This window comes from Schistocerca americana, chromosome X (genome assembly GCF_021461395.2).
Source record: "Schistocerca americana isolate TAMUIC-IGC-003095 chromosome X, iqSchAmer2.1, whole genome shotgun sequence".
Lineage (NCBI taxonomy): Eukaryota > Metazoa > Arthropoda > Insecta > Orthoptera > Acrididae > Schistocerca > Schistocerca americana.
In genome coordinates, this window is record NC_060130.1 from 673,649,341 (window position 1) to 673,673,206 (window position 23,866).

The 23,866-nt window shown below is 38.0% G+C and overlaps 1 protein-coding gene across 1 annotated transcript in view; it reads right to left on the minus strand.

Annotated features, from left to right (window-relative positions):
- Positions 1-23,866, minus strand: part of LOC124556242 (trithorax group protein osa-like) — a 344,210-nt gene that overhangs the window by 14,016 nt on the left and 306,328 nt on the right. The window contains exons 17-19 of the mRNA XM_047130230.1: positions 23,537-23,711; positions 9,530-9,722; positions 4,796-4,979 (exon numbers count right to left, since the gene is read on the minus strand). Coding sequence (XP_046986186.1) covers positions 4,796-4,979; positions 9,530-9,722; positions 23,537-23,711 — 552 coding nt within the window. The remainder of the gene's footprint in view (positions 1-4,795; positions 4,980-9,529; positions 9,723-23,536; positions 23,712-23,866) is intronic.

Sequence of the window (23,866 nt, forward strand, 5' to 3'; positions counted from 1 at the left end):
GCTGTATTTATACTTTCAAAAAAGATTGTTCTGTTGCAAAGCACCAGCATTTTCTCACCAGTTAACTGAATTCCTCTCAGATTAAGGTGTTTCTGGACATTATTTGTCTTTTCTTGCCCAATCTGAAGATTAAAAAATCTGCAGACTATTAATTTCGACCTTCCGTGGGCATTCATAGCCCTACAACCCATGCTTGACAACACTACAGATAGAACTGACAAGACACTTAGAGTAAAGTAAATCGATCATACATTAGCTTGGTTTTAACATTAGAAGAATAATTTCTGCACCGTCAAAAAACATTAAAGACTGTTTTCCAATCACTATAGCACAGAGGGCATTATAGGCTGTAGTCACAGACGGCAGCAAGTGTAAACAGACTAGAATTTTGACCGCCACAGGGGAAGGAGCAGTGTGGGGAAACAAACCCCGCCTCCATTTCATTGGGCAGCAGCCTACAGCAGAACTGACACACTGTCACAGGGATTGCCGATCTCTTCTGGTGTTGTAAGAGTCATAATTGAAATCTGTGATGGAGCAGGATTAGTCGCTTCACTTATTTCAAAATAAGAAAAGAAAACAATGAGTAACACACAACACAAAGCATTCGGGGTAGCTACCACACAATTGCTTGTTGAAGTTGCAGAGTATTGTTAATGATACAGGCCGGAACTCTAGCGGTACATTGCATTACGCGAGTGTGTGTTAAACAGACCACTCAATCATCCACAATTGGCATCACACCAGATCATTAAGTGTATTGATACATCCTTGCATTTGTACACTTTATTTTGCACATAGGTCCTTGTGCACATTATCTATCCAAATTGGGTTTCGTCATATGGTGTATAATGCCAGTGACTGCTTACATTTTCGATATTCTATGCAGAAAATACAGCCATTTCAAACTTTCGCTAACAAATAGCTCATCTGGATACAGTTCGCTATGAAATGGCATCTATTAAGTAATTTCGCATTTTGAGGCAGAATTCGCATTTATTTTGGATTTATCGGAAAATGTGAATTATTCCAGTCCCAAGTAATGACTCATTATTAAAGGTACCTATTTTCTGCAAAGTGCAAAATCACAAAATTTTACAAATTTTGTTCAAAATGAGTAACTGTTGATCTTTAAGAAAAATCACAAAATAAATGATGAAACTGTGTGGAATCATATCATTTGAAGTTAATGGAGTAAATTCAATTAAAGTTATGGCAATGAAATACAAATATTGATGACACTCGATTCTACACTACTTCGATATATTGAATTCAGTATTGCTAACTAAACTTCCTGCACAGGGAAGTAAAATAAAATTCATTTTATGTGATGCTGAAATATTAGCACTGATTATGTGTGTGTTTTAAACAATATGATAAATACAGTCTTTTCTGCTGTAGGAGATGGTATTTCTTGCTCCTACAGATGAGGTAGTGGTGAAATGTACCAAACATCAATTATACCTTGATCAAATCTCATTTCTTAGGGTCTATTTCATTATTTTGTTGTTTCTGGAATCCATATCCTGATTTGTATGTAATGGTTTGAAAAATATTGAGACAAACTGGTAGTTGTACTGAAAAATAGTTCATGAAGAACATGTCATAGGTAGAAATACAAAAGATGCCAGAAATTATATTCATTATGAAGTCAAACTTGTTAAGCATCATTTCTCTCCTAAGATGAGGGTATTGCTGAAGGACAGTCAGTAACGCTCAAATGCTACAACTCTATCTACATGAGTGCAACAGTAAAATGTAATTTCTAGGCATTAGTTTTGAAGACAACTGGTACACAATCTTTATATCAAAGGCAAACTAATGTACCATACTCTGGAAGATATATAAATGTTGTAATGTATTTGTTTCCCAAATGAACCTACATTAAACTCAACCTGAAGACACATTTGTTAGCATAACTAGTCTCGGTGAACTATTGTGGAAGGTTACTTAACCCTTTCATTGCTACATAGGTGCTCTTTGCATTCTGTGTTGAGGTGGCTTTTGTTATGCCTTTACTGCTCTCCAGATGTTGGTGCCTGTGCCGAGACACAGTGTTCTATGAAATTTTTTTTCAAAAACTATTAAGTGAGAAACACTTGTTTTTGTATATCTTACCTGATCCCCCTCATGCACACTAAAGCTATCAGTTGGTTTGTTGCTTGTTCCATAAAGTTTGTTAATTGCTCCACACACAAAATTCATGATAAATATTATGATGTGGAACGTGACAACAAACATATAATTTTTATCTACAACTAAATAAAAAATTGAAAATAATGGCTGCATGTTTGCCATTTACAGTTCTTCTTGATCTTCTTCTGCTTCTTTTAATGACTAATTATCTCTACTCAAGAATTGCTCTATGGTGTATAGGGAGTTATTAAGCGGAAAGCTCTTTAATCTACTTTTGGGAACACTTCTGCTATTTGTTAAACATTTTATTCCCGTACATAGACTTTTAAAGAGCTGTACAGTTGCATATTTAATCTCTTTCTGTGCCGAAGTTAGATTCATTAAAGGGTAATTTTTCCTTCTAGTGTTGTATTTGTGAAGATCAACGTAACTGTAAAATTTGGACTGATTACTGAATATAAGTTTCGTAAGTGAATAAATGTGCTGTGAGGCTGTGGTTAATATTTCCAGCTGCTTAAAGAGGTATCTGCAAGATTTACATGTGCACACTCCATACATAACTATTTAATTTATAATGGGCCACAAGCACTTTTTGCCTAGGCGAGAAGTTAGCCCAGAGTATTATCCCATATGACATCAATGAACAAGCAAAATATTTTAGCTTGCTGACTTCTACATTCACAAAGTTGGCAATTACTATTATGACAAAAGTAGCAAAACTGAAAAATCTTAGCAGGTCTACAGTATTGTTTTTCCAGTTTATGTTTTCATCACATTCACACCTAACACATTGCAATTTCCATCCCAGTTTATTATTTATTGTTGGTGTACTCAGTTGATAGAAGGGAGGATATTCTCAACAGTACAAGAGCGGGTTAAATGCATTTTTTGAAAGTTTACAGCAAGCCCATTTGTGCAAAACCATTCAGTAACTTTCACAGAAACATCATTTACCATTTTCTTTGTTGATGGTTCATTGCTTTCTTTGTTGATGGTTCATTGCTCAACTTCACAAAAATGCTTGTATTATCTGCAAACAGAATTAATTCTGCTTCCCAATGCAAATAAAATGGCACATCGTTAACATGAAGCAAGAGCAGCAATGGACCAATGCTACGTCGGAATTCATCAAGCAAGCAAGAAATGGTCAATAGTTATTTACTTGGAATGTTTTTTAGAGCTCTGAGAAGCTGGATGTCAAGACATTTTGGAAAGGTTTCCTCTTAAATTCCATGCTTAACAATACACGAGCCCTTCAACAAATAGTTAATGGTGGCACAGGGACACACGAACACAAAACATATATCTGTATGGTTCTAAGCATAAGTCAGAGATGATGGATGCTCAGCTTTCTGCAAGGTATCTCGCGCCCATCCTTTTTGCCCTTCTATACAGAACCAGAAAAAATTATCACCGAGTACTGTAATTACCCGTGTTACTCAATTCTATTTACTTTCTATGCAGTTCCATATAATGCGGCAATAAATAACTGGTGTAACTGTAATCTATAGTATTTCATATTTCCAAAATTGGAAAATTAATCCCTTGATATATTGACTTTTCTTCACAAACTGTTCCAAAAAGGTATTTTATTATTAATGAAAATAGCTTTTGAAGTAAGTGTGACTTACAAATTTTTGAAGATCACTGTTAATAAAATCCAGAATATACTTGTGCACTGGACTTTCACTGAAGTATCCTGAATCATAAAGTCATTTTGTAGTTTGTGTGTAGATATGGAATCAAATCATGTGTTTCACAGTGTGTCCCTTTGAATGGAAATATTGGTGGAGCTAGTCACAGTACAGTATACGTATTTATCTCGTACCACTGGTGAGTACTTGTCAGTCATCTGTTCAACTTTTATCACTTTCAGTCTCCAACGAAATAACATCACATACTACTTCACTTTCTGGGGTGCTAAATTCAATGTCAAACTTAGGATCACTGTACAGCCATCCATTTTAAAGTACCCAAAGCTACAAACAGTAAAGGTGATATCCACTGGCAAACACCTGAACCAGAACACAATATCTAGGCTACAAATACGGGACTGGATGCCCCCTAGTGGCCGAACACTTAACTACCTATGCTGAAACAGATGTAAGCAAGGCTTTACTTTTTCAGAGGTCTGTTCTTAAGTTGCTGGGATACTCTTGGGATTTTAAGTTTTTGTCAGAATAATAAAAACTAACTCTGGCTTTATGTTAAAGAGTTAAATTTTTGAAATCAAGTATTGCCTCTCTACAGTTTCTCATTTGTAAGTAATGAATTATTTTCATTACATACAACAAATAGAAGATGTTTGGGTTGAATCAATACAACTGACAAACTGTGGTTATCAAAAATTAAGTCTAATATACATGGCACAAAAAAATCCCGGAAACAAATAATTCCTGGCTGTTACACCACAAAGTAAAGGGAAAAACAAAGATGATGATGATAGGTCCACAATATCAAATTATGAAACTTTACTGTCACTTTAAAACATGAGGAATATCACATAAAATAGCTAAACAGAGGGAGAAAGTTCATATTGTCCTCATAAGCTGGGAAGAGACCCCTAACAGCACCTAGAACTATGTGACTTGGCTTCTTTTTCCTGTCCCCAATCTTTAAACTTTTAAGAACCCTCCAAATTACAGTGCTTACCACTTACCGTATATAGAAGGCCTTTGTTGACTATATGGTGGATAGGGAGACTGCTGTGGGTCTTTTGCAAAATCTGGATGCCTTCTAGGGGTCTGTGGAGCTGGAGGTGGCATTGATTTACTATGAGGACTTCCAGGATACATCTGACCACCTGGGCCAGTTGCAGTAGCTGCTTGTTGACCAGAATATACCTGTTGGCAGTATTTACTTTCAATTGTAACTATTTTTTGCAAACAAATATCAAATAACAACACAAACTGTAACAAAACTATCACTTCTGTTTCTTCATGAATAACATTTTTAAAAAAAAGTGTTTATACATTACTGTTCACAAGCTCCTTTCTGTTAACTGCACTAATTGTTCCTGGTAATGAACTGCAATTGTGCTGTACATTTTCACACTTTCCCCTTATTAGAAACAGTACATCAGAATCATAACATTTTTGTATCAGTGAGAATGTGATCTCATATCTACCTGAATAATAACTATGAGGAAGCTAAAAAGATATAAATGATCCCCAATTATACATAATGTACAGACAGTGTATAAATAAAATAAAAAAAATTAAAGTACACATTTGTTTATGACGACTTGAAATTTTCAAACTCTGTTCAGAATTAGGTAGGGGTGGGCTTTTAGCTTAAAACTGGTTGGCAGAAAAGTAACAAGTATGCTTTGTGTGCCCCAGAATGTGTTATAAATTCATATTGGGAAGAAATTCAAATTGGTGTTCAAGGAATCATAAAATTTATATGAAGTGTTGTTATCTGCAACAATTTCAAAGTAGGAATCACATGAATTCAAGTGATCAAATCTCAAGAACTTTGTTTTAGAATATTAAGACTGTTAATTTTTACATTTCAACTGAGGTTTTTGCACATAATGAAGCCTAACTAGATAATAATATTGTTGGTTTCAACTGAGAATACTGTATTACTAATCTCGAGGGTGGAAGTGTTGCAGGCATATTGTCCTCCTTAAGGCAGAGTACATTACACTGTTTATTCAAATAACGGAAAACCTAAAATGAGATGATAACAAATAAAGAGTTATGATAGATAGCTACTCACTACACAATGGTGGTGATGAGTGGAAGACAAGCACATTGAAAGAAGACTGCTACATACTATCAGTGAATGCCCAGAGGGGGCAGTGGCAGTCTGTGTGTGTCTGTGGGGGATGGGGAGGAGGAGAATTTGTTGCCTACATCTGACAAGGGAATAGTTTGAAAGCTGATATTACAAAGAGACTCAAAAAGTATGTTTCATAATATAATTGCAGTCTAAGTATATTTTCTTGAATGTTCCACTACACTTCAAAGTGACACAGATACACGACATTTTTCAACATCATCAATTCTCTGTAAATAATGATCAGAATGTTCTGTCTGTCTGTCAGTCAGTCCCTCGACAACAGATATCTGCTCCTCTGTCATGAAGCCATTTGAGCATTATTGTGTGAACATCCTCATCATCGGAAAATCTGTGACCGTTTCAAATCAGTTTGTCAATTGGTTGGACATTGTCATCTGTAGTAGATACCACTGGTCATCCTGCCCCATGAGCACCATTCACGCCCATGCGGCCTTGGTCACATTGTAAGCACCATTTTGCAATGGCTGGATGCAACACTGCATTTTGTCCATATACTACCAGAATTTCAAATTGCATTTGTGAGAAAATTAGACTTTTATCCATAAGATTTTTACAGACTCAAGTACTAAGACTTTGCAGCTTTGGAGTATGTTTACAGTTTCCGTGCCATTTCACTTCCACACTGTGATGCAGTTGTTATCCATACCACAGTAGAACAGGGTCTGCAGGACATCTAGAACATGTACTCTCTTTTGACAATGTGCCATTCTTGTTGCACAATAGTCTAAACATGGGACAACCAGTGTAACTTACTATTTCAAGTACCCTCGTATATAGTAGGCCTCTTTCAGTGTATGTCTCTGCACTTCAAAGCCTCCTCTATGTAGTGAATACTGACCTATCCCATTACATATTATTGTTACACTGTTTATTGACAGTTTTAAAAATGCAGACTGATGGTAACATCAGGTATGTATGTAAAAGATTTCACATGGTGTTTCCTACATCAAGTGCAAATAGAAATTTGTGTCCAAAGTGATTGTTTTTGTTTCGTATACTTCTATCATATCAAGTGACATATTCTGTGTAGTTTACTCATGAGGTAACATGCAAGTCAGATTTCATCCTAAGAAGAACATTCTTTACCATGAAGTCCTAATAACTGTAAATGTAAACATTTTTGCTTCTCTCATCTATAAAAGGAACAAAACTAATGAACTTATGCCACAGAAGAGTTCCATCAGAATATCAACAGAACTACGGCAACTTTTGATTACCCAGAAATAACTGTGTAGAAGGAGCAAAACTAAAACAAGTTGTGAAATTCGATTTTTTAAAAAACCTATGATCTCTAGAAGGTTGACGTGTTTTCATGATTTTTACTGTATATACCAACTACCCTTAATTATTATTATGTACCAATGACGAGTACATTAAACAGTAAATTATCAACTGCAAATACACATTTTTTATAATAAAATTTCAACTATGTTGAGACACACTGTGTGGAAAGTTATCTGTTCAATGACAAGTACACACACTATTCTTCTTCATTCTTACAGTAAGTTTGCCTGTAATGATAATGTAAATGTGTGACTTTCAAAGAGCTTACTACAGATAAATTATTCTAACCAACATAATTAGAACATTACCTTTCAATGGACAACAGGAATTTTCTGTTGACATGTTGTATTTAGTTCCATCTGCACATGGAGGGCAGAGAGGGGGGGGGGGGGGGTGCTAATACATTCCCAACTACTGTCTTATTTTCTCTCCAATTTTAAAATCTTCTGCCAACAGTCCATCCGACACTGCATTAGAAGCAACTTCAAGAAATGTAGATTTTTTATTATCTCCCCTCTGAGTTTTTAAAAATGTAGACCTCTCAGGCTGAGCACTAATTTAGCTTAAGTAGCTTCAATGTATCATTGACATTTATTTATAAGAGTCTTGAATAAGTAATGGGTGTGCTCAGAGTTTTGGAATGCCACAGGCAAAGTCAGCATTTTGGTAGACATCATCACTGCTCCTCTACAACCTTCTTTTGATTTGCTCTCTTTGTACCATTCAACTTTGTTCCGTAAAATGTTAAAGAAACCTGCCAGTATTACCATTACATCTGAAAGGGGCTGGAAAATATCAAATGAGTGAACTTCAAAGGGAAGCTAAAACTTCGAGAAAAGTGTATGCCATGTATCACTGATGTTTTGATAAGAAATGATTGAATATACACTGAGTAATGTAACACTACATCAACTCTATTGATAAAAGGCCATGCACAGTACTTTTATAACATAAATATATAGTAATGTGTCTATGTACATACCAGCTGTACTATATTGTAATGCACTGTGCAGTATCTGTAGCATACCATACAAACAGGTGTGAACAGTATTGCATGATGTGGTATTGGTACAATCAGGCCCAAAACATACAATATTTATAATGACAAGAAAAACAAATTACAGAAGACGCACACTTTCACACGTGCACCAAGTGATTACAGTCATGAAGATCCACCTTCCTCTTGGTTGAAATGTGAATTCACTTCATGATCTGTGCTTAGTCAGTGAAAACTTAATGAAGCACAATTAGATGCAATTTTAACATACAATACTGATTTGGCAATGAGGCACTCAAATACAAAATCAGTAGTTTGACACACAGGATATCAGTCTAAAGAATGTGACAAACGAGGGAGCAAATCAGATCACAGAATTAAAGAATTTAAAAGAAAGGCAGCTAATAAAAACTGAAACTGTTAGTGTTACAATGCTGTCCTATGAAACCAGCCGAGGCTGTTATAAAACTGTAGCTACACATATTTTATAATGGGTTATACTCGTGTCTAAATTAACCAATCTTGAAACACTTATTAAGAAAATGTGGATGGAAATCTCGGAAGTCTCAAAATTAAAAGTTTTGGGCACCACGTACATCTAGACAAACATTGCAGTAAACCTTTTAGAGATCTGAAAAATTGTGGGCTGTTGAACTTGCGGTAAGACTGTTTGGAAGTTAAAAATTTCCAGTAACTGCAATACAGGCTGTAATAACATTTACATGGCATAAATAGAACTACTCAAGAAAGAACATACAATCCCTTAATTGTCTATGTCCTCAATGAGAAAGTTACAAGGCACAGTAACACAAATGGTACAATTATGTATGGATGAAAAGGGAAACCATATAATTTAGATATCTCACTCAACATAGAACATAATTACACATATACTTAAGAAATGGTATGACACACTCATGCATTTACAATTTCTGTGGCATAGCATTTGGAGCTGTAAAACCTTATGTGATGTAACAAAATATTTAATATTGCATTGCTTCCTACAGTTATAATCACTGACTAACATGACACAGTGATTAGTGTACCACAGGTACATTCATCCACCCAAATATGGGTTACACATGGTTGCCGTAAAAAGCTTGCAGTAAATGGAGGGATGATTTACTTGAAAAGAAACATCCCACTCCATTTCCATATTTATCTTCTGTCATCTTCTTTACAGTTGTAGGTATTCAAAAATACATCGCATTGATCCAGAAAATGTAAATGAATATCAGCATTGTTATTTCTTTCACATTTTAATGAAGAAGTATGATTTACTTTTATACAAATGACTATAATTACCGGATCTTGACGGTAATAGTCTTGCTGTGGTGGATACCCTGTGGGTTGCTGTGCTGGTGGTCCCGTAGGTGGAGCAGGATAGCCAGTACGTGAAGGATAGCCAGGTGGCTGGCTGGGCCCCCCGTACCGGTTGTGTCCAAAGGGATCTTGACCACCAGCCGACTGCTGTGCCCCACTACCTTGTCCATAACTCCTGAAAATAATAAAAGACTAATTGCAACACATTATTTTCCTAATTACAATGCCACCAACTGTTACCTCAATATAGATTCTCACATTTGCTCAATTTTAGACTACTGCCAGCCTATTCTCTGATAGAACAAATGTTCTTGCTAAGCCAAAGACAATATGCAATAGACCCAAATGAAAATTTAATATTCTCTTGTTTTTACTTTCACGCAAAGGTAGGTGTGTGTGTTTTTTTTTTTCTTTTTTTTTTTCTTTTTGGAGCTTACGGGTGCTCAGTGTTGAGGCTATCAGTGCCCTTACATATTTTGAAAGAAACAAATATGATTAAAATGTCCAAAATTGTTGTCTCACAGTGTGAAGGAAACCTATAAAATGACACTCATTCACTCACTCCCATGCCACTCACATGGAACCACACAATCACCATGTCTCACAGGAATTAATACAATGGAGAAGGGTGAAAGGCACCATTCCTGGGATTAAAATAGAAGTAAAACCACAGAAGAGCTAAAGGAAAGGCACAGGGAAAAGTGACTGGTCGACCACTTACAAAAATATGAGTGACCCAGTCATCCTGTTAACAGATTAGGAACATCATCCTAAAATTTTTGGAAACACATTGGAGATATCACAAAATCTTAAAACTCTCAAACAAATTCCTTTCAATGTCACTTGAAACAAAGGGGACATCTGCTGCTGCCGCCCTCTGGTCTAAAAATAAAACATAATCTAGTAAAATGTGGTGCACAGTCATCTGTATGCTACAGGCAGCACACACTGGAGGATCCTCTCGGCAGAGCAAGAAGCCATGCATCAGAGGATTGGCCTATGTGAAGACAAGTAAGCAGGACTTCATCCCGTCTTTGTGGCCAAAGCTTATTACCAATCACTTCCACCCACCCAATCATCTTCCCATTGACATACTGTTGTGGATTGGCAAGACAGCCAACCCACTATGAGAGGAAGCCGAAAGGCACACGTTTTAGCTCACGCAGGCTGGCATGAGGTCTGGAACAGGTCAAGGAAATGAGACTAACAAAAAACGTACGTAGCTGCTGGAATACTTAACTTTAATCCATAAATGGTGAACATCACTCTTGACGGTACATGTCTTACAGCATCAATAGTAACTGGTAATGGCGCTTTGCTAGGTCGTAGCAAATGACGTAGCTGAAGGCTATGCTAACTATCGTCTCGGCAAATGAGAGCGTAATTTTTTAGTGAACCATTGCTAGCAAAGTCGGCTGTACAACTGGGCGAGTGCTAGGGAGTCTCTCTAGACCTGCCGTGTGGCGGCGCTCGGTCTGCAATCACTGATAGTCGCGACACGCGGGTCCGACGTATACTAACGGACCGCGGCCAATTTAAAGGCTACCACCTAGCAAATGTGGTGTCTGGCGGTGACACCACACACACACACCTCTACTTAAATAGCGAGGTGATGGCATGCAGGGGGACAGCACACTGAAATAACTTAAGATCGCTCCATGCCTCCTTGACTGCTACATCCGCCCATTCGGTCCCCTCAATACCCATGTGTCCTGGTACCCAGCAGGACACCTCCTTGCCCACCCAGCCATTGTAATTGATGGAGGATGTCCTGGATATTTTGGCCTACTTTATCTGCTGGATACGAGCATTGTAGAGAGTCCAGAGCATTCAGAGAATCCGAACAAACAAGGAACTTAGCAAACTAAGCACACCTCATCTGCTCCAGTGCCCACAAGATCGTGTACAGTTCCGCATCGAAGACAGTAGAGTCTCAAGGCAGTTAAACCTTGAGGACACTATCAGGGAAAACAACAGAGCAAACAATGGGGCCCCTGTTTCAACCCATCCAGAAAGACAGCTGTAGAGCTGTGGCGCTCAGTTAAAATGGCAGAAAATATAGTATTTAAACATATGCAGGAGTGCAATCTCTCCTGTACTGCACTAATTCTAAAATTACCCTGGGAATATGCAATGATGACAGTGGCAGGTAGTTAAAATCCTGGATTTGAGGACTTACGTTTCCCATATTAAGTGACTCCAGCACACACTGCACGCAGATTGCAAATGGCGCTGTTGCTCATAGACGATTAGAGAAAAGGTGTTCCAAAGGTGGACGAGCAACAGTATTGTATGAAAGTGAATTTGGAGTATGAGGCTGGTCCTGCAAGCACCTGTGGCCAGTCTAATCCCCTCAAGATGGATAGCATCAATGATATTCAGATAAGAAGGCCTCACTGAGCTGTACAATGTGCATCCACAGTCAAAGCGTGAACACACAAAAGCCCTATAAAACTAAACAGATGTGCCCTGTCTGCTCCCCAACACCTGTAGCTAATGCACTTTATGATATTGAGTGCTTTCTGGGTTCTGGGTTTCAGCTCTCTCAGGTGTGGTAACCATAACAGTTTGGAGTCAAAAATGAGGCCCAGAAACCTGACTGAGTCTTTCAAATGTAAAATGGTGTCTGCCATATGCAAGTCAGGTAAATTAAAAATACTATGATAATGACTAAAATGAAAACACATACACACTTTTCTGCAGAAACCTGAAAACCTCTCTGTGCAGACCACTCCTACAACTTAGAACTACTTAAACCTAACTAACCTAAGGACATCTCACACATCCATGCCCAACGCACGATTTGAACCTGGTTCCAGACTGAAGCACCTAGAACCATTTGGCCACAAGGGCCAGCTAGTTACATCTGACAGGGCACGACTGCAACACTGGAGGAGTAACAAATAAATAGCAAAATCATCCACAAATAAGGAGCACATACAGGACTCCTTACCATAGACATGATTCTGTTTAAAGTACAGCAAAGAGATTAACACTTGAAACACTGTCCTTAGGAACACCATTATCCTGCACAAAATGATCCAACAGCATGTCACCAACTTGGGATCTAAAAAAAGCACTTAAGACAGTAAAGACTGCATGGAGATCTGGAGATGGCTACAAACGCCTCATTGATGGAGCTGCATGTCAATACTTTCTCCAAGTAGTATCATACATCTTACTTATATCAAAGAAGATATCAAGTCAGTGATGTACTGTAAGTAAGCCTGTTGAATAGCCGTCTCCAGTACGGCAAGGTTGTCAACAGTGGACTGAAATCTGGAATTCACACCAAACGTGATTAAGGAATTACCTGGTCTCTAACAATCAGACCTGACAACAGTTAACCATTTGCTCCAGGGTCTTTCCTACACAGCTCATTAAGGCGACACTCTGATAACTACTGGTACATGTGTGGTCTTTTACTAGTTTGAGGAGAGGTAGCAGAATTGCTTCTCTCTAGGAGTTGGGAAAGTTTCCTGTCTGCCATATAAGATTGAAACATTCGAGAAGGATTTCCTTTGATGCTGCTGGCAAATGTTGAAGTATGCAGCACTAGATTTGGTTGTGACCGGGTGCAGTATCTTGAGTTTCAGGCAGTGATAATTCCAGGTCCCACATGGCAAGAGGCCAGTTGAAAGCCTCAAAATTGTGGAATCTGAAGTCCATATTGTCCCTCTCTGCAGTCACACAGTAACGGTAGATCACTGGATCCCAGCTGGAATTGGTAGTAGTTGCTGTAAAATGCTCTGCCATTGTCTGAGTGATGACACCAGGCATTGTTTGGAAAACACCCTCATTTCAGCACTCCTGCTATTGGTAAACAACTGTGCCCCAGAAAATCCTCCCGATGGCTGTCCATACCTCTGTAGAATATGTAGAACAGTTGATGGAGCCCGGGAACATTTGCCATGACCTTTCCTTGCTCTCCTTAATTACGTGTTGAGCCTTGGCTCCTGCAACTTGAAAGGCTGTGAGGTTGCTTGCTGTTGTGAGGCATTTAAACCATCGAAGAACAGCATGCCACACCCAGACTGCTGAACAACACTCATCAGTCTACCAACACACAGGCTGCCTCCTAAGATGACCTGAAGACTTTGGAACGGAAAGTCAGCAGGATCACTCGTCTGATGTGTGATCCACTCATTTCTGGACACTGTCATGGTGTTCAAACACAACCAGCTGACTGAACAGTGTACAGTTAGCCCTGCTGCCCATCCATTTCAGTGATTTCTGTTCAAGCAATCCATTTCCGGTGGGTGAATCCACGCTGAGAAGTGGTCACCGGAACAAAGGTCATCAGTTGCTTCCCACTGTGTTGAGACTGCAATGGCTGGAGAGCAGAAACAGAGGTCAGCACACCTTGAGACTGAGGGGTTTCTAACAGCAGTTTGTACCATCCATGTGATCCGGGTGGTAAAGCCCATGACACACAACATTCCACCATCATGCTGCACAGTGGTTGCTGCAGCATGCCCAGAACTTATGGTGACAGGCGACTGGTGACACTTACCAGTCCCCAGCTCAGGAACCTTAGGGTCACCAAGCCTGTGCCCAGGAAACGAATCCTGAGCCCCTGAGGGCCTTTCACAAAAGGCTGATGTCAGCCTCTAGATGGCCATTATTAAGGAAGCCAAGAGACTGACATAAAAAGGAGAAAAACCTTGACACTGTTTTGCGTTTTAATTATCATGTGATAAGATACAGATATCATCAGCTGTAAGAGTGTACAAGTCAAGTTGCAAAAATGGATATAAACTCCAAATTGCATCTGTACAGAAATGTATCAGCCATCCATGTGATAAAAATAAAGCTGCATAAACAAAGTGAAAATTGGTATGCCAGCAGTAACGTATAAATTACATCCAGCCATCCCCCACATATATACATACCATACACTTACATTCATTTACCAATAAATGGCTCATTTACATATTCAGTAACTAATATATACAGATAATAATTGGGTCTGCTGCTATGAGTCAGTCAGAAAGCAAGCACATAATCAGTATGCTACTATGTTGAAATATTACTTGCAGGTGAAACTTTACACATTCACTCTGTATGTTCTTCCTTTTATATTGTGCCAGCAGCTTCAATGTTTCTGTACAAATAAAGATGTAACACCAGTTGTCACTTGTATGGTAAACAGCAAGTTTCCGCAAAGCACTATCAAACAAAAACCAAAAAAGAGCTGAAATAATTCCAAGCAGAAGGAAACTCCTGTTGTATGTAAAACGGGACTAATAAAGGAGACACATTGAAGCTGCTAACCTGTCACACAGCGTTCACTTGAGTAGTTGTGCTACTTCCAGCAGATTCAACAGTTTGCTACACTATAACATTTACAAGAAAGGTGTTGACAGATCAGACCAGATGACAGCACATTAGCCATTCAAAAGAAAACAGCCGAAATGTTGGGAAAAATTATTCTTTCACCTTTTTATGATCAGTGCTGCTAGTACTTTTTATCCGGTATTAGGAAACCAGGAATCAATGTTGAAAGGAAAAAATACAAATTAGCAAATTTTCTTCTGGAACTAGCAGTCAGTTTTATCCCATAAGATCGTGAATCCAAACCTTGATTTTATAGAGTGTAACAAAGTAATCAGACAACAGAGGTGTAAATCCCCATGGAGAGACACTTTCTTGTGGTATGTTGTCTGAGTTGTGGAGCTCTCTAGATGCTAAACTGTTTCAAAATGTATCACACACAGACAAAATACATGTAATGTGTATGATGCGTTTCTTTTTTCAGATGACATAAACATGGTATTTTAATACAGATAATCCATGTTTTCATTTGATAAGATAGAATACAATAAATCTTTACATATATTTCAATAAACAAATGTCTAGATTTTTATGGAATAATTCAACGTATTTATTTTATTGTTCCAAAGAAGCAAGTTTTCAGAAATCCTCTAAAAATGATAGTGTGGATAGTCTGAGATAGACCTGAGAGACCAATCTTGAAAGTGTTAATAATGATCTATTTGTCACAATGTATTGTCCTTAACTATCTCCTTAAGTTGCAAGCAAGTGTCCAAGTGAACAGCTCAGAATTTGAATGTTAAAGTGCCCACAGCAAATGTTCCACTGTAAGGCTTCAAGTTCCAATAAAAAGAATTTTAAGGTCCAGAGCCATTAATTATTACATCATAAATATAACACCCACAAAATGATTTAATATGTTTGTTAACAGACACATGAGAGAGATGGCAGAAATTGCAAGAAGTTCTTTGAGCAAGGTCGAAGGTTGCAGGCATGATAATCTGTAACTAAAAGGTGACACAAACAACATAGTGAACACAGGGTTGATCAGCAACTGTAGCGTACACATAAACGTATCACATAAACAAGTACTCAAGTGCAGAACAAAACTAAATAACTATACACAGAATAACTGTCCCACTGAAATTATTTCTGCTATCTGAACTTGGTAAGTTACAGACTCAAAATACCCTAAAGCAAAGCAACTAATAATGAATTTTCTTATTTAAAGCCCTCAGGTCAATCAAATGAATACAGGCAAAAAAATTGAGTACTAAATCCATGACAATTGTTCACCACAAAACAAATGGAATATTATATAAAACAAGCCAGTTACTTTCAGAATGAATTTTCACTCTGCAACAGACTATGCACTGATCCTTAGAACTGTGTGCTGGATCTCTGCCTTTTGCGTCTGATGTATGAACAAATAAATCACAAGGTTTCCAAAAGTGTGGGCATGTCACATACAGCTGTATGCATAAGAAGCATGAATTTCCCAAATTTAGTCCATACACTCATAGCAATTTTCCCTGTATTTTGTTGATGGTCACAGAAAATGCAAGTCACAACACAAACTACAAACATTTCAGTTTGAATGGCATGTCCATTAGGGAATCATTGGGATGTGTGGCAACAGTGCATCTTCTCCTGTAAATTTTCCACTTCAAACTGAAGCTTTGATGATATTGTTCAACATCTTTTTCACTGCAACCCTGGTGCTGTTGCAAAGTAGTGGTGGATTTATGTTCCACAGAAGAATGATAGGCATGCCACTTTTCAATGTTGAAATGTGTCGTGGAATGCCTGGCAAATCGAGTTGAATAATTAAGAGCTTTTTCTTGATTCATTACGGTATCAATGGACTCATATGTTGTCACTCTACCTGGTGTTTCATTTTAGATGCAGGAATTGATGGCACTGACATCATTGGTATTGTCTGTTAATGTAGCACTTGCATGAGCAACTAGTGATTTTTGTGATTCTGTGTGATATTTGGTAGAACTTAGTGAATCAGTTCATCTGTAGCTGCTGTGATTTTATAGAAGTTTGTTGACAATGCATAAAGTTGTGCAAATTCATCGATTGCTATTTAAACATTCTAGTATCCAACAACTGTTTTGCAAATATCCAGCAGATGCTTCATGTCGTAATTGCACATGTTAATTGGTCTTCAGAAATCAATGTCTGTAAATGTTGTAATAAAACTGATGATTTGAGACATGAGTTAATGTTATCAATGGCTGTTTTACATGGGATAACTGGTGGATTTTCCAAAATTTAGTTCCTGGCAAGCATTGCACACTTGAAACACACACATACTTGACCAATTACTATTCCCAGTTTTTGGAAGGTTGTCGGGCCATGTACACTAATTGACAGTAATTGCAAGTAACAGCATGCTGCATTGTCTGGTGAATGGCGTACTGATGGCCTTAGACGTCAATCAAACCTAAATTGGGATGTCTTGAAACTGCTTTGCACTGTTTGTATTGTTTAAACTTGTTTTCTGATGCATTCTGTGAATAACATGTTGGCACTTCAGATTACTGTCTTACGCATGTAACATCCTCACACATTGAGAAAAACACAGTTAACATTGTTGGCAAACATGACAATGCTCTTGCACATGCATTTTCCATTGTGAAATACACACACTGTCAATTTTCAAGGTGCACTGTCAAATGAGTAACTATTCGACATTGTTCATGGATTGGAAATGATAAAATGCACCATACTATTTCATTCCTACTAATGTACCATTCCAGTTGATAGTGGTCAATTCCATTTATAGGTGCTGTTGCATTTACTGCTCCAAAAACTGCCATATCATTTCCTCCATTGAGATATTTGCAAATGTACTTTATCAGTTTCCCTGAATTGCAATACTCGACACTGATGAGTGCTTTGTATGTTTTTGAGAGTAATGGCGAGTACAGAAAAGCCCAACAATTACAGAGTTCAGCATCATTGTTTCATACTTTTTAAGTGATGGATTTGCAACCATCTTCAGTGGAGTGTCATGTTACAGTGAATATCCTTCACTGCCACTGGTAGTCAGTCTCAGCAAGTAATGCTCCTAGGTATCATCTCATTCATTTCCCATTAGATGTGCATGGAGAATGGTTGTTGAATAAGCCACATGGACCATAAATAACATTTTGGTGACAACTTCAAAGAAGTCCTGATCACTGGTGATACCTGCTGTTTCTGCAGAGATGACACTATCAACCTGACATTGAGAGATCTTTTCTGTCAACTAAGGCAAAATGTTTACATGTGACAATTATATTTTGCCATTAAATGGAAAACAACCAACAGCATTTCTCTTCAAAACCGTGATGCTTGGAAATGAAATCCACTGAAGATTTCAATTTTTGTTTAAAGCCTTGGAGAAATATAATGATGATCCAATGACAATTGACTAGTTAACAATAGTTCTTTTATTTTATCTTGTGTAGGATTTCACGTGCATGTGATTTAAAAAGATCTGTGTGGGCCTACGCACAAACATGCGTTATTGCATCTTGTGCGTACCCATGCATGTGCTGTGGACTACCTATAAATGTGGCCAGTAGTGTGACCATTTTGCTCAATTCACTGGGATTCACATTGCCATCTTTAAGAACTGAAGCATATAAATGAAAGTACCCTTCAGAATGCAACTTGGTTTCATGCAACTGATTGTAGAGTTGTCATTAGGTTTGGATTTTCCCATACATACAGACAATTTCAGCATTTTCACAAATTATCATCAAAATGGCACTGACTGTTTTCCTAGTTTGCTATAAACATATGTATTAATTCAGAAGCCTCAAAGAGTATATGCAGGGTGATTATGATTGAAGTACCAGTTTCAAAACTCAGTAAAAACCTAACCAAATTTGTACGGATTATTATTGAACAAGGGGAAAATGTTATGAATAAAAAATTATGACTAGATGGGACTGTAAGTGGCAGAATAAGCAAAATAAAAGACACAGGGTAACAGCTGTTCCTAATTTTGAACCTGAGATGCTCGGCATGCATGTCTCAAAGCAGTATTGCATGATACTGGTAAAGCTCTTCTACAAGAACAGTGATGTGTGCCAGTTGGGCTGAGTTAGGTTGTTTGGGGGAGGAGACCAGACAGCGAGGTCATCGGTCTCATTGGATTAGGGAAGGATGGGGAAGGAAGTCGGCCATGTCCTTTCAAAGGAAACATCCCGGCATTTGCCTGGAGCGATTTGGAGAAATCACAGAAAACCTAAATCTGGATGGCCAGATGCGGGATTTAACCATTGTCCTCCCAAATGAGAGTCCAGTGTGCTAGCCATTGTGCCATCTTGCTTGGTGTGTCAGCTGCTTTGGAGAAAGTTCCAGGTGCTGAAGGGTATAAAAATAGGCATTGGTCCAATTTTTGCCAAGTTTCTGGAGAAAATTATTATAAAATTCAAAAAGACAGGTTCTTCTGTAGAGAAGTGTGGCATAGGGAGAAAATCTTCAGGAGTTGCTTCATGCTGACTTACCAATAACAAAAACGTTTTCTCTAGTGTTCTTACTTGCATGAAAGTGGACAATGAATGGCCATAGAACATTCTGCACACAGACAAAACCCATTTCCAACTACAAGGACATGACAATACACAGAATTGCAGAATATGGTCGACGGGAAATCTGCTCACACATCAACCGTTACTGCTTCAATCTGCAACAGTAACTGCATGGTGCAGGTTGATGATATTATAAGACCATATTTTTTGAGGAGATGGGTCCTGCAGGGCCTGTTACCTGTGCCATCACAGTTAAACACTGAATGCAAGGTGGTGCTCCTCTGCATATTGCACAGTCAGTGATGCAGTTGCTGCAGAGGCACTTTGGAAATGCTAGAATTATCAGCTGTCATTTCCCTACAGCCTGGATGTTCAGATAATTTGATCTTTATCTACGTGACTTCTGTCTGTGGGGTAACCTGAAAGATAGTGTTTAGTGCTCTGATAACAAACACAGCTGATATGAATGCACACATTGAGCACCACATTCTGAACGTGAACCATGAGAGACTCCAATCTGTTGTGCAACATGCCATTTTTAGATTTCAACTTGTGGCAGGAAACGGTGGACAGCAAATTGAACACATCTTGCGCCAGTCTTATGACATGCTTTTTATGCCATTTCTTGGCCTTGTGAAAACTAAAACCAGATGTCACTGTTGCTTTTTATGCAGTTTCTGGTCTCTGGACAGTTAAAAACCAATTTTTCCCATCCGACGTAGTACAACCATGTCGCAGTGGATGGGCTTTGCTAGCTTAAAGTACCACAACTATTGAATGCCAAACTTCTGCCATCATTACATAGTATGGTTGGTTTCATATGCAACTAACATCATGGCTATCATATTGCGATTCATCTTTTGTTAGTAGCCAAAATCACTTACATTATGACGCTTAAGGTGCTGCCTAGTGGTAAAATTTTCATCCCCCCCCCCCCCCAAAAAAAAATAACGTTTCCCCCTTCTTCAATAATGTTCTATTGATATAAGATGTCATTCTGAGCAATGGTATTTTTTTTTTTTTTTTTTTTTTAATTTACAGCATTTCGAAAATGGAATTCAAATGGTAATTACCCTGTACTTTACAGTGGCTCCCTGTTCTGAGATACACCTATCAAGATTACTGCTCAGAGGCAAAAACAAAGGCAAGAGTTTAACATTAACTATGTGGGATTACAGTACACAATTATCCATTTGCAATGAGATGACATACCAACAAAGGACAGAAGTCCTCTAATTTCTGTATACATTACATGTCAACAGATAAAATAATATAACAGCAATTACCATGTTTTGATTAACTTTAGAACATATCTTAAAATTCAGTATCAGAGAAATCGTTCAGATCAGTGGTAACACTGTCTACAGAACTTTCTTCTGACTGTGCAAATTTTCAGTGTGGTGTAAGCCTTTCACTTGAACACATCTCCCACAGTTACAAGATCAATCACTTCCTGGAGCAAACTCTGCACATTTTAAATTCATTCCGCATGTGTAATTTCTGGATGTAACCTCTTCTTGCACTCACCTCCTCATGATAAAGATTGAATTTGTTGGAAAGGAGTATTAATTTTGCACATTTCTTCAGTTAGTTGTATCTCGCAAAGCACTTATTGACAATTTGTTCAAAGTCTCATCTATTTCAATCACACTTCAATAATAAATACAAATAACAATATACATTTATTGTCTAAGTGCAACTGAAATAACAAAGACTGCAAAAATGTCTGTTTCCTTTCATGGCGAACACTTGTAAACTACTACTGTCTTTCAAATCTTGCCAAATGTGACTGTCGTTACGTCAGGTCTTCAACACACACAAAATTTTTGATCCAACATTGGATTCTTCTTTGGATTGTAAACCTTATCAACACACTTTATGTATTTTAATCCCAAAAATTTTACAATTCTGTCTATCAAATGAAGGCCCCCTGTGAAATCATTTCATGCATTTAAGACATTAAGACATATGCCACTTGTGGCTTATAGGATATGGACAACAATCACACAATTCTAAAAAAGCGAGATCAAAAACGTTTTTTCTAGAAATTGTGCAAATTATGAACACAAGTCTTCTTTCCTTAATATACTTGAAACTTCTTGGCAGTTTAGAGTCATACACTAAACCAGGACTTGAACCGTCACCTTTTGTGGCCAAGTGTTCTAGCAACTGAACTACTTGAACATGAATCACGATCGGCCCTCAAAGCTTCACTTCTGGCAGTACCTGATAATATCCTTATTCTGAGACAAAGTTCCATATCAATCATACGTTTCCATTCAGTATACTTCTGCACATATTCTATATAGTATCTAAGGTGAAAAGGCACATGCTTTTGCTGTGGCAATCTGCTGTCTGGTCACGATTTCTTCTCCTCTGGGACTCTCTTTAAAATTGCATGAAATTCTTAAATACCTCGTATGTGATCCTTTCATTTTCCTCTGTGCGTACTGGAATTTAGTAGCATTAGCTAACAAACATGAGCAAGGAAGTACTCAAGAGGAATCTTCATTCTCCTTGCCAATTATTTAATCCAGTGACTACATAAGTGACTCAAAGTCACAACACAGTTTGAAAGCCATACTAACGGCAACTGCATGAATCAAGCATAGTATTACTAAATAATACATGTCAGTGATAGGTATCACCTGAGTAACTGTTGTTTTTTATGGTGCTGCCTGAATGACAGCCATGTCATAATTGACACTGTGTTAACTGTATGCATTTACTGCCATGGACTTAATTCTAATTGGCATTGGCAATTACAGAAGAAGAAAGTACAAGGGTTGGGGGAACTGACATTCTCCTGGCGACTGCCACAACTGTTGTATCCCAGAATATGTAGTCATAACGTATCTTGTGGAGAGGAATGGTCCTGGTCCTGGTGGTGGTGGTGGTGGTGGTGGTGGTGGTGGTGGTATTGGTATTGGTATTTTCAATCCACGTCTGCAATGTAACGCTTGTCACAACATTTTTATTTCTAGTGGGAGTCAATAGAAAATTCATGTTGCGGCACCATAAATAAAATACTTATTTTAACCTTTGTTACATGGTGCATGTCAGTCAGTCTGAACTCTCATGAAAAATTCATTCACGCCATCTGCACACTAGTTCTCTCCCTCCCCCCCCCTTCCCCCATACAGAAATAAAAGAACATCAAACAATACTGTAGAGCAGTAAACAGAGACAGCTCCTTTGATTGCTCTTCATATTACAGTTGTTACATTACAGTTTGGATGTTGTAAGCAAAAATTTGTAGTGGAGAAAAAACAATGCAACGATTACTTTACTTCACACAGACTGGGTATACAGACTTGAATACAAATTAGTGAAGAAAAACAAATACAAAATGCATGGAGTTAAAACATCATTACTCAATACAACAACAACAGCTCAACATACTAAAAAAATTTCAAAAAAGTGCAAAGAAATAAATCTATGGGAAGAAACAGTAGATGGTAAAATATAAGCAGCATCTTACAGCAACAATTCAAATTTTGATTATGTGAAATATTTTAACATCAACTTTACCTCAGCATAGACCAAACAGTGCAGACAATATTCCATTTGTTGGTAATTCTATGTAAGCCACTTACCACAGCTTAAATGTGTTGTGGTGGAGTTCACATTTTTCATTCCCCTGCGAAAATGGCAGAGGAACAGAGCACAAATAGTACACTTGTAATCCTCTGGTGAGAATGACAACACCACTGCACAGGAGCTTGCACAAGATTCATTCATTAATATTACACATTACCTGCAGTTTCTTTCTCCAAACATAAACATTTTCCAGGAAGAACCACTTTGGCTGTTCTCCAGAGTAATAAATAAACACAAACAAAAATATCTGACATTTCTCTCCTCCAAATATGAGGCAATTTTATTACCATTCTACCCCCCCCCCCCCCCCCCTCCCTCACTCACTATTGTTTCACGACTGCTGCCTCACTACACTGTCCTCTCATATACTTCGTTGTTTCCAACTAAGGGATGTTTACCTTTCAGAGATCTGTGGTCCTTCTCTTTTCTATTCTTCTGAAGCAAAAATTAGTCACAAATGCATGTCAGTGAACAATACAGAACAATACATATCCTGACAACACATTACAAGAAGTCAATATCAGATCACTCCATCATAAAATACATGCACATGGGTTTATATACTGAGGAACTCTAAGCCCACCTTTCAGCCTCAGAAGCGTAGGGAGGATACATAGGCCGAGCAGGTGGATATGAGCTGCTGGGAGAGTACTGCTGATTGAATTCCTGCCCCATATTCGTTGGTTGTCCACGACTATGGGGATACTGTTCCGGGTACTGAGAGTACCCGGACTGGCCTTGATAGCCTTGCTGAATTCCTGCAAAAATTAATATTAACCAGAGTACCATTCCAAAACTGTACTATATTTGCAGTAAATTGTAATCAGTGTAATTTGGATATTCTATATATTGCAAATTAAAAGAATTACTGAGATGAGCAACTTACTGAATATCAATAACAAACAATGCAACA